Source organism: Canis aureus, chromosome 5 (genome assembly GCF_053574225.1).
Source record: "Canis aureus isolate CA01 chromosome 5, VMU_Caureus_v.1.0, whole genome shotgun sequence".
Classification (NCBI taxonomy): domain Eukaryota; kingdom Metazoa; phylum Chordata; class Mammalia; order Carnivora; family Canidae; genus Canis; species Canis aureus.
The window spans coordinates 20,512,951-20,525,631 of record NC_135615.1 but is presented as its reverse complement, the minus strand read 5'-3'; the positions used below and the strand labels follow the sequence as shown (position 1 = coordinate 20,525,631).

Here is a 12,681-nt window from a genome sequence, read left to right as displayed (position 1 = left end):
TTAAACAAAAAAGAACTACTTATTAGTAGAAAGACATGAACATATTTCAGAAGCATTATGCTAAATGAAAGAAGCCAGGTATAAAAGGGTGCATACTGTATGTTCCCACCCATATTTGCTTTTTGGAACAGAAAAAAAAAACTAGTTCATAGTGAACTGCAGGTCTGCAGTTGTTGAGATGGAGGTTGTAGAAGGGTCGATCAAAAGAACACTAGGATATTTTGGGGGATACCAAAGTTGTTCTACATCTTGAATGGAGTAGTGATAATATGCATACACATATTTGTTGAAATTACAGATGACTTTCACTTTATGAAATTATGAAATAAAAATCTCTGTTATATTAAAAGTTTGAAGGTTCCATGCAAAGACAGGTTGAGTTCTTTAAAGTAAAGCTAATACATAATTCAGCTATCCAATAAATAATAAATAAAACTAAAACAGAAATAAAAATTATTTTGAAGGTACATTCATTATAAATACTAAATAGAATATTTAATATTAAAGTTTGGTTGTAGTTTTATGAGATTCACATGTCTGGTTTTGTGGAGAGAAAAACAATGGATTTCTGAACTTACTGCATCTATTTCTGGAGACGTTAGTAACTCCTCTTATCTATTACCTAAGTTTGTACATCATTTATGTTCTTTCCCCTTCATGGCATAAATGGCTCTTTCTAGAATAATATTAATATTGAGATGTACTAACGCTTGGGTTTGGTGTTCTCTTCTGCTTCACAATAAAGCAAAAACAATTAAAACTGGATCTAGTTCTACAAAAGGAAATTCATGTTTTGCCTGATGTTTATTATATCTATACAAAATGTAAACATAAAAATACCTTTTATTTATTTATTTATTAGAGAGAGAGCATGCACATGTATGTGCTCTCATGTTCAAGGGAGAGGGAGTTGGGGTGGGAAAGGGAAGAAAGAGAGGGAGAGAGAATCTAAAGCAGACTCCACATTCAGCATGAAACCTGACATGGAGCTCAATCTCACAGCCCTGAAATCATGACCTGAGCCAAAATCAAGAGTTAGATGCTTGACTGACTGAACCACCCACGCACCACTAAAAATGCCATTTCTTTATATCCAATGGCAGTTTCCTTTTTTATTATGGTCTAACATTTACAAAAAGATGAAGGGGAAAAATATATTTCTTCCATCCAGTATATTCAACTGAACTAGCAATGGAAAAGCACATCTCTGAGGATCAAAAACAACTATGAGCAGGCCTCACATAATCTTTCTTTCTGACCAACTCCAACAAGAACCAAAAAGAAGTAAAGAAAGAAAAGAGAACATATACAAATGTCCTCTGTGAACCATTACAAAATCACAGAACTATTATTTGTTTAAAAATGGATCTCTGCCTCTACTAAGCATTTTCAAGTAAGTTTTAATAACATAGCATTCAGTTCATTATCAAAAAGGAAAATTCTAAACGTAGATAATACTCCTCTACAATCCAAGAGACAGAAAGAGGATGAACTGATCCTGTAGCAGAGGAATGTATCACCTTGGGAGCCCCTAGATTGTGGGTAACTCCTCCACTACCTCCCTGCTTTGCCATCTGAGATATTTTACATGATTATCCAATTATATTAGGGATCAATCTATAGGTGATGCTTCCTGAAATCATTTATGAGACTTCTGTGTCTGCATGAATCCATATGACCTCAGACTTTCTAAAAATATACTAAATAAATAGTCAACCCAGGAACTACCACCTGCTTCGACTGACATGTTTGGTTAACATTATTCAGAGTGAGGACTTCAGGGAAGATAAAATTTCAGGTTCAGTTTCTCTTTTAGGAAAAAAGGAACTTCCTTAACCAAAATCGAACACTTTGCCACAATTTGCTGCTAGGCAGTCATGGCCATGGCTTTTTCATTTCCCTAACAGGGTACTAATTGAAATGATATGAATATAAGCTAACTTACCAACTCAGCTATTGTGAAATTGTACTTGGGCTCCAGTAATTCCAGTTTAAAGCTGGACCAGTTATGGTGCTTTACAGCTACTAGGTAATTTTCACATAGAATGTCTCATTTAATCTTTCCTATGTAAAACAGCTATGTATCACAATGTCCACTTTTTAGAGAGGTATGGACAAGCAATCTGAGACTCCTGCAGGTTAAGTTCTGAACATCACTTAGTTCAGACATGACGGAGATAAAACTCAAACCCATGTCGTCCCTCTTCCAAATCCTGTGTTCTTTAACAATCCCTGCTTTCTCCATGCAGGACATGTCAATCTAGAAATGAAGGTGAGCAGAAGACCAGGAATATCACAAATTTTTCATCTAGCACATTCATTCTAAGGATGAAGAAATGTAATAAATTAAATAAGACAAATCTACTGAGATGTAAAGTGCTGGGATACCCATATATACAAAGATATGAGAACATACTGATCAATGAGAAAGTAAATCTTTAAAAGATCAATAGACTAACTAAACACCTTTCCCAGAGGGAAAATATCTGAATATTTCATAGCGGAAAATACAGAATTCAAGGTGGATGGAAAGAACGAGGGAGCTTGGAACTTTCCAAGGTACTGTCAAGGTTGGCCTAGAACCCAAACTTGTGACTTCACCATCAGCCTTTCTGTAGCATGGAAAGTACCAGCATGACCAGGTATAGTCTAATTCCCCATTACATCTCATTTGTAGTTCTATAGCAACTTATGTGCTGGGACTTAACTTCCAGAATATCTAAAGAACTGCAAAGTTTTTTTTAGAACCACTTGAATTGGTGAAAACTCACCCTAGACATATTTGGATCTGAACTGAGAACACTGATCTCCTGGACTGAAGTTTGAAGATATAAACAGTACTCCCTATTCACTTCTTCTAAAGAAACCCTCTTCTCCCTGTTCAGTAACCACTTAACTTCTCACTCTTAGATGCCTCTTCTGGGCTCATTCCAGGCAACTGTTGAAAAATAGACTATGGGGTAAGAGTGGGAACTCTGAACTGGGAATGGGGAGGTTGGAAAAGCCCACAAATGCCCACTTTTAACCGTATTTGATGTGGGTCTGACACTTACTGACCATTTCCCAGGCAACTGTAGAGCACTCTCCCCCACCTTTAATTGCAGAAAATATGAAAAAACTAACTAGAGTCCTTCCATACTAAAAGTTGAATGTTACCAGCCACACCAAGTGTAATTCATCTAAAGCAATTCCAAGGGCTCATCTGGACACGATGAAACAAATGGATTAGATGTTGGGACTGGATTATTTTGGTTTAGCTTCTAAACCAACTAGCTGTGCATTCTTGAGAGGAAACTTCAATCATCCTCTTTGCTTTCCCCTCATTAAAAAAAATAAATGATTATACTGGATTTGTGTTTTGAACTTTCTGACACACCATAAAAATACATTTACATCAATCATGCACACACACAGATATTGCAAACAGGTTTCATGAGGCAACATCAAACTTTGTATGATAAACTGATACTTTCTATTCCATTCCTTTCTATTCTGTTCCATACTTTGAACAAAAGCAGATAGCAACCTAGTAAGTTAACTTCATGACCCACTAATGAGGCATGAATGTTTCAGTGAAAAACATTGGACTAAGTGTTATATGGATTTTTGTCTAATATTAAAGTAGAAAGGCATCAAGAGCACTTCTCTGTTCTTTCTTGTATCTTTAAAGTCTTCTCTTGGTAAGATTATTTTAATGCATATGCAGGAGATGCTAACAGAGTATAAAATTACAATTTAAATTAGTAAAGTTAGCTAGCTAATCAACTATATTCTTCCAAATTTCAAATATTTGGTACTTTAAATAAGTAAACATTTAAAAGCTACTCTCATAATGTTACAAAAACATTCTTCAGAATTTCTACCCAAAACCATTTTACTTGTTAGTTTTTCGTCTCTATCCCAGGCACATCTGGACACAGACAGAAACAGTGATGAGGGAGACAGTCAAAGTAATGACCAGAAACCGATCTCTTTCCTCCCAAACACATATTTGGGAGCTGACATCATAGCCCCATGGCATGAAATACAGATGGGAAAGTAACTGGATTCAAGTCAGGAAATTTAACCTTTATCAGATAAAGACAGGAAAGACTTCAGCAGAGAACCTCACACCTGCTGTGAACTAGAAATCACCAACCAAATATTGCCATTATTGCTCTGAAAATAACTTCTGCTAGAGCAATAAAATAGGATGAGGGCCAATGATTAAGTTTCCTTTGTTTTTTTTTTTTTTCCTGTTTCTGTTTTCTGCAGAAAATACAAAAAAATAAAGTGGCAACTGAAAAGAATGCAACCGAACACCTCCTATTTCCAGGTGGGCAGCTCCCTAGGACTCATGCTGCCTGGAGGGTTAGCCCACTGGCTGGCAGTCACTAGCACAATCCCTACACCAGTCTCCCAGCCCCCATCAGCAGTCCTCACGGTCACCCTCAACAATTCACGACAGCCAGCCACTCACATTCTGCCCAATAGAAAACTGAGACAGGCTTCAAAATGGTAAGTTGAGTGTGCCATATGGCTTCCTGGGTCCATCATCTGATTGCTGTTTAGAATATCTGACTAATAGTTGGACTGATGAGTTCACCCAGTGAAGGGCAGGAGCACAGTGGCCAACCGGGCTTAGCCAAGGTTGGAAAGCAAATACTCCCTTGTCTGGACCAGACGGAGGCCAAAGTAATGATTATCATCCAGGGAGGCAGATCGAAGAGTCTTTTGAGTTTGCCATCTCAGGGTTCCCTCCTCTTTTTGTCAAATATCTTTCTTGTGTTGTCTTTCTTTTTATTTATTTATTTCATTTATGTGAGAGAGAGAAAGAGAGCACGAGCAGGGAGAGGGGAGAGCAGGGAGCCCAATGACTATGCCAGGCTAGATCCCAAGACTCCGAGATCATGACCTGAGCCAAAAGCAGAACTGACTACGCTACCCAGGTGCCCCATGTTGTCTTTCTTTATCAGCTTCTTTTTGTCTCCAGATTGCTTCCTTCCTTTCTCTCAACTTTCTTTATCTGTATTTTGTCTTTCTGAAAACCTTTTTTTAAATTAAAATTTAACTTGAATATCCTCCCTGCCAGATGATTTTGGTTCCTGTGGTTCTTACTGTACTTGCTACTGCCTTGTAAGCTAGTGTGGTATTAGTGGGGCTGTGTTAGTCATCACAGTGCTATGTCTTACTTTGCACATTGTTATGAAGATTTCCATAATATTTCCAGCAGGCCCCACCAGCCTTGTATGCTATCTAAGACACAGCTAATTTATTCATGCAGCAAATTAAACTTGTGTTCATGGTTGATTTGAGCCAGAAGACATCTCAGAGGTTATCAAATCCAACTCCTTAATTTTATAGATGAGAAAACTGTGGCCCAAAGAGTTCAAGGGACTTGCTCCAAATCCTAATCTTAGTATTCAGCGTGGTTTGGGCCAAATCTATGAGGCAGATAAAATTACAGAAGTATGGAAAATTGTGTGTACACTGTAATTTCTTAAAAAGCCAATTTTGGTCATTGGATGTTGAATACCTGGACAAAGTCCAGTGACTACATCAATCGTTTAACATAAAGTACGATGATTGCTGGGGATTCAATTTCCCATGTGCTTTAGCTGGATAATAAAACATCTCCTAGAAAGGGGCCCTCAGGAAAGAATAGTATCTGCTTCACTCACACTCAGGATTCTGGAGAAATCTAAAGCTATACTACCCACACATAGAACTTGAACTACCAGAGAACAGCAGTTTTGTATGAAATAAAGAATAGTGGCCAGCCACTCTGAAAAGAAATAAATGAGAAACTAGGGAGGGATTCTAAGTGGAAGTTTTTAAATATTTATTTATTTACTTATTTATGGGAGTAGGAGCTTTAAAATATAAGCATCTAGGGAATCTTCCTCTAATTTTTTAAAATTAGTATTTAGTCTCATATGTAATTTTCATTTTGAAAGATTTTTAAACTTGAAAAGTTGTAAGAACTAGCTCCCAAATTCTCTTTTCCTAGATTTACTACTTATTTGTATTTTTCCCTCATTGCTTTATGTCTGTCTCTTTCTCTAACTTACTCATTCAGTTATCTGAACCAATTGAGAATATTTTGGAGACATGACATGTTTTTACTCCTAAAAACATCAATGTGTCATTCCTAAGAACAAAAGCATTCTCTTACAGAGCACGATGTAATTATTTTAATTAGAATATTTAACATTGATACAATACTCTGATCTAATCATTATTTTTAATATGGAGGCACTGAAGTCACTACACTCTTTTCTGAATTAGCTTTCATTGTGTGCCATGTGCCATGAGTTTGGGGATGGAGTATTCTCATAGTGAGCAAAACCAAGTATACAATGTTGTTCTGTTACCTGATGATGCATCAGTTGCTTCATAGTTTATTAAAAAGCCTTCATAAGCGAGGTCAGAGTCAGCCACAAATATAAGCTTTAATGAGTTGGTACTACTGGTAAGAGAGGGTGGGATTGATTTCCCACAATATCTGTTTGAAACCAAGAAAGAACACAGATTTAAAAACTTAGTATACTTGAAATGATATACTAAAAATTAAGACATGTAAAATAAAATAATAATATACCCTATTAACCTTTAAAAATAAATATATTTCAGGCACGAAACATTTACAAAATTGCTGAAGATCATCCTATTTATGAATACTTCCCTGAAATAGTTATATGTGTGTACCCAGCTGTGTGGCTTGTCATGCATAAGAAGTTTAATGAAATAAGAAATTGCTAACTCTTATTAAGTCACCATATAGCATATTAATGAACTTATTAATAAAAATAAACTTACATAATAAAAGGAAAACATATACCATAAACTCATGGATCACAACCTCTAGAGTCAATTCTATCACTTGGAGGCATTATGGCTTTGAGCGGATCACTCAGTTCAATGCCTCAGTTTTCTCATCTCTAAAATGGGGATCATGATAGGACTTTACTTCATAGGGTTATTCTGAGAATTTTATGAGTTAGCATACTGTATATAAGGGGTTTATTTTTTTCATTTATTATGTAAAAATTTTAATTTTATTGATGCAAAATTCACATACCATACAATTCACTCATTGTACTTTTCATTCGTTTTTAGTATTTTTTTAAAGTTCAGATTTTATTTTATTTTTTTAATAATAAATTTATTTTTTATTGGTGTTCAATTTGCCAACATACAGAATAACATGCAGTGCTCATCCTGTCAAGTGCCCCCCTCAGTGCAAGTCACCCATTCACCCCCACCCCCTGCCCTCCTCCCCTTATAAGGGGTTTAGAACAGTACCTAGAATAGTGAGCCCTATAGAGGTGGACTCTATTATCTTTAAACAGATGGCCTATGCAGAAGTAAAAGTTTGGTTACCAAGCCATGTTAAATTTTTGCTAAATTTTACTCAGAAAAAGAAAGTTTTAAAAATGAAAGATTAAGAATAAGAAAACATAAAGAGTGAGGATAAAACTAGGAGAAGAAATACATTTAAGAAAATAATGAATAAAGGGAAAATGTTTAAAATGAGAAAAAAGAAAATGAAATGTAAGAAGGAAGGGCTCAGTTGGTTAACTACTTGCCTTTGGCTCAGGTCATGATCCCAGGGCCTGGGATCAAGCTCTGCATCAGACTCCTTGCTCAGCAAAGATCCTGCTTTTCCCTCTCCTCCCTGCTGCTACTCTCTCATGCTATCTCTGTCACTATCTCTGTCTCTCTCTCAAATAAATAATCTTTTTTTTTTTTAAGAAATGTAAGAAGAAATAAAAAGGAAATTTAGAGACACCCATTTCCAACAAAGATGTAAAACAGTGGCTGGATATAACTTTTCACCTGAAACAACTGAAAATCTGGACAAAGATGTATAAAGCAGTGGGTCTCAAGATACTAGATACCAAGCAATGAAGGACAATGATTCTTCCGAGACAATAAATGAGTTTGAAAGCAAAACTGGTAATGATCAAGCTGTTTCCAAGTAACAACACTTTTTTTTTTATTCAGAGAGAGAGAGAAAGAGGCAGAGGGAGAAGCAAGCTCCATGCAGGGAGCCCAATGTGGGACTCGATCCCGAGTCTCCAGGCTCACACCCCGGGCTGCAGGCAGCGCTAAACCGCGGTGCCACCCCGGGCTGCCCAGAACAACGCTTTCCAAAGCAAAGCTCAATATATGTGGAATTTAAGAAGCAAATGAGCAACGGGAAAAAGAGAGAGAAAGAGAAAGGGAGAGAGACAAACCAAGAAACAGACACTGAATTATGGCAAATAAACTGATGATTACCAGAAAGGGAGAGGGGGAAGGGGAATGAATTAAACAGGTGATGGAAATTAAGGAGTACACTTGCGATGACACAGGTGTTGTATGGAAGTTTTGAATCACTACATTGTACATCTGAAACTACTATTTTGCTGTATGTTCACTCACTAGAAATTAAATAAAAAACCCACAAAGCTCAAAAATACATAGAGGAATGCAATAATGTCCAGTGTACAAAAACACAGAATTGAAAATGTCTGGCGTCCTATCAAATATTACCAGGCATGAAAAGAAGGAAAGTAGAACCCATAATGAGAAGAAAAATTAATTAATCAGAACACACCAAGAAATAACACAGATGATTGAATTAGCAGATAAAAAAAAAAAAAACATTAAAATAGTCCTTTCGGCAGGAACTACCATCTTTCAGTAATACGCCAAAATGACCAGCACAAAGGGAAAAAGGAGAGGTACCCGCTAATGTTCTCTAGGCCTTTTAGAAAACATGGAGTTGTTCCTTTGGCCACATACATGCGGATCTATGAGAAAGATGATATTGTGGACATCAAGGGAATGAACACTGTTTAAAAAGGAATGCCCCACAAATGTTACCATGGCAAAACTGGAAGAGTCTACAATGTTACTCAGCATGCTGTTGGCATTGTTGTAAACAAACAAGTTAAGGGCAAGATTCTTGCCAAGAGAATTAATGTCCACATTGAGCAGATTAAACACTCAAAGAGCCGAGATAGCTTCCTGAAGCGTGTGAAGGAAAATGATCAGAAAAAAAAGCCAAAAAGTAGGTACTTGGGTCCAACTGAAGCGCCAGCCTGCCCCACCCAGAGAAGCACACTTTGTGAGAACCAATGGAAAGGAGCCTGAACTGCTGGAACCCATTCCCTATGAATTCATGGCATGATAAATGTAAAGAAAATGAAAGACCCCAGGATTGTAAAAAAAAAAAAAAAAAAAAAAAAAACAACAACAACAAAAACCCAAGAGATTTAGGAAAAAAAAAAAAAACAGATTTAAGAAGCGAAGGGAAAAAAATTAATGCGCAGAGACATGGAAGATATAAAAGATGGCCCAAATTGAACTTCTAGAAATGAAAACTAATGTCTAAGATTAAAATATACTTTGTAGGACTTATAGCAGAATAGTCTTTGCAGAAGAAAAGATTAGTGCACTAGAATACACAGTGATAGAAACTTTCCAAAATGAAATGCAGAACAAAAACTCAAAATCAAATGAGCCGAGTTCATCAATGAGCTGTGGGACAATCTCAAATGACCTAAGATACCTGTAATCAGAGTCCCCAAAGGGAAAAAGAGACAGAAAAAGCATTTCAAGAATTAATGGCCAAAAAATTTTCAATTTGATGAAACTATAAATCCTAAGATCCAAGAAGTTCAACAACAACAAAAGATTATGCTAAGAAAAGCCAGACCAAAAAAGAGTACATATAGTATAATTCCATTTTTTATATAATTCCAGAATATACAAACTAATTTATAGCAATAGAAAAGATTGGTGGCTTCCTGGGGATGGGGATGAGAAGGGAGGAATTATGATAGGAAGAAAGAAGGTTTTAGGAGTAATGGATATGTATAATATCTTGATTTTGGTAATGCCTTCATGGGTATACACATAGGTCAAAACTTAATTACTGAAGACCAAGACTATAGAGTTGTCGGTAGTGATGTAGAAATGGTCATTGAGGAATGTGAAGATCTCATCTGGTTTTTATAACACAACATGGTAGTTTTTAACATCCTTCACTGCAGTAGGAAAGCAAGAAAGTAGGAAGTTTTTATTTTTTTATAAAAATAAAAACAAAATGTTTTTACCTCCCAAGATATGTAAAATAAAAACAAAATAAAAATAGAAACAAAATGTTTTTACCTCCCAAGATATGTATTAGAACCAGTGTCATAAACTTCCAAATAGTCATTTGTGCAATTGTAATGAAACTCCAGATGAAATTTCCTGAATATCAAATGAATTAGGTGGCCAGGTTGGACTAATATATGCCAGGTACAGTTGATCCCATGAGGGTAGATATTTGGATGGCCAGGACTTTGAATGATTCCTGTTGACTCTGTAAGAATTTCTCCACATGCTGTTAAAACAAAAATAATAATTATTAGAACAACTAACCAATAAGCTACCTAGAATTAAAATAAAGTAATCTGATCATAACCTCTTAAAAGCTGAAAAAGATAAATGTTCCTCATATGCCACGTAAGATAATCTTTTTCTCTTATTAATAAAAATCAGTTAACTCTGAATATGTACTGACTAGGAAATATATTTTTTCTTTGCCTTTGAGTGTACTTTAAAATTTTTAGAATGTAGATAGCTACACATCTACAGAGTGTAGATGAATTTTCTATAATTATTTACTTCTGCTATTTACTTTTTCTGTTAAGAGGCAAAGCAGGAAAATGTCAATATCTTACCCAAATCTGCAGCACTGAATTTAGCCATGAAACCATGATTTTCAGTAGAAGAACTTTTCACGAATATGACATAAAGAAAATTGTACACAGATGTTATAAACAAAGGTATGTCTGTGCCACAATATTTTTTATTTTCAGGAGAACCCAAAATGGAACTGCTACCAATCTAAGAAAAAAAAAGGGGGGGGGATATATTCAAGTTTATTTTGTTAAATATTATTTTGGAAAACTGCTTTTAAGAATAATTATTTCTGAAATTTTTTTATCAATGTCATAAAAATAAATTTTAGTCACCTCTAAAGAAATTCCATACCCCTTAGCAGTCATTCCTCATTTCCTTCAAACTCCAAGCTCAGATTGTCAATGCTGGGTATTTCAAATAAATAAAATCACACACTACATGGTCTTGTGTGATTTAATTTAACCAGTTTTCAAAATTCATCTATGTAACATGTCATCTCTTCATTCTTTTTTAATGCTATATAATATACCACTGTATGGATATGCTACATTTTAATAATCCATTCATCAATTGGTGGATATTTATATTTTTTCTATGTTTTGTCTACCAAGAATAATGATTGTAGTCACTTAAATGCAATTTTTTTGTGTGGATATATATTTTCATTTCCTTTGGATATACACATAGGAGTGGAATTGCTGGATCGAATGATAGATAAATGGTAATTTCTGGATCAAATATTTAGCTTCTTGTAGAACTTGGAACTTTTTTCCAAAGTGGCTATATCATTTTATATGCTCACTAGCAGTGTACAAGTGTAAAAATTTTCCAATTTCTCTATATCCTTGCCAATACTCCCTATTTTGTGACTTCTTGATTATAGCCATTCTTGTTTGTGAAGCAGTATCTCATTATGGTCTGATTTGTATTTCACTGAAGATTAGTGATATTGAGTATCTTCTCATGTGCTTATTGGCTATTTGTGTATCTTCTTTGAATAAATATATATTTAGATTCTTTGCCCACTTTAAAAATTAGATTGTTTTTAATTATGATGAAGTCCAATTTTTTATTTTTTATTTTTTATTTTATTGTTTGTTCTCTGTGTCCTATCTTAGAGGGCTTTGCCTAACCTAGGTCACAAATACACAGGTTGCTTTCTTTCAAAAGTTTCACTGTTTTAGCTCCCATATTTAGGTCTATTGTCCATTTTTAGTTAATTTCTATGTGTGGTGTAAGGGAAGGGCCTACTTACATAATTTTGCATTTTCATCAAATAGTGCTGAAAATACTATTTTTTTCCTACTGAAATGTCTTGGAGCCCTTTCAAGAACCAGTTGGCCGTAAAGCTATGGGTTTATTTCTAAATTTTCAATTCTGTTCCATTGTTCCATATTTTTATCCTCACTCAACATACTGTCTTTATTACTGTAGCTTTGTTCTAAGTTTTGAAATTGGTTAAGTGTGTGTCTTCCAACTTGGCTCTTCTTTTCCAAAACTGCTTTGGTTATTCTGCATTTCTATATGAATTTTACAATCAGCTTGTGAATTTCTGCAGAACATGCCAGCTGGGACTTTAATAGGGATTAAATGGAATCTTTAGATACACTTGGGGAGTATTGCCAACCGAACAACATTAAGTCTTCTAATCCATGAACACATGGGATGTCTTTCCACGTATTTAGGTCTTTAATTTCCTTTAACAATGCTTCAGGAGTACACATTTTACACATCTTTTTAAAGATGTATTTCTCGGTGTATTTCGTTTTTATGCTATTGTAAACGACATTGTCTCCTTGGTTTCATTTTCAAATTGTCCACTGTTGGTGTACAGAAAAAGCAATGACGTTCATAGTTTGATCTTATATCATACAATTTGCTGAATATGTTTGCATGTGTGGATTCCTTCTAATAGTTTGTGCGTATGTATGTGTGGATTCCTTATGATTTTCTATACATCTTATATATAGATAAAATCATGTTAATTTTGAAGAGAGATAGTTTTACTCTTTCCTTTTCATC

The 12,681-nt window shown here is 35.2% G+C and overlaps 1 protein-coding gene and 1 long non-coding RNA gene across 4 annotated transcripts in view; one reads left to right on the top strand and one right to left on the bottom strand.

Moving 5' to 3' along the window:
• The window catches only part of CUBN (cubilin), a 263,301-nt gene that overhangs the window by 205,328 nt on the left and 45,292 nt on the right, over positions 1 to 12,681 (bottom strand). The window contains exons 20-22 of the mRNA XM_077897053.1: positions 10,698 to 10,863; positions 10,141 to 10,357; positions 6,354 to 6,484 (exon numbers count right to left, since the gene is read on the bottom strand). Coding sequence (XP_077753179.1) covers positions 6,354 to 6,484; positions 10,141 to 10,357; positions 10,698 to 10,863 — 514 coding nt within the window. The remainder of the gene's footprint in view (positions 1 to 6,353; positions 6,485 to 10,140; positions 10,358 to 10,697; positions 10,864 to 12,681) is intronic.
• The window catches only part of LOC144313788 (uncharacterized), a 48,253-nt gene that overhangs the window by 29,038 nt on the left and 6,534 nt on the right, over positions 1 to 12,681 (top strand). Inside the window, exon 4 of one of the 3 annotated variants that reach the window (XR_013379408.1) lies at positions 10,668 to 10,802. The exons of the other annotated variants lie outside the window; for them this stretch is intronic. This is a non-coding gene — a long non-coding RNA (uncharacterized LOC144313788). The remainder of the gene's footprint in view (positions 1 to 10,667; positions 10,803 to 12,681) is intronic. 3 annotated transcript variants of the gene reach the window in all.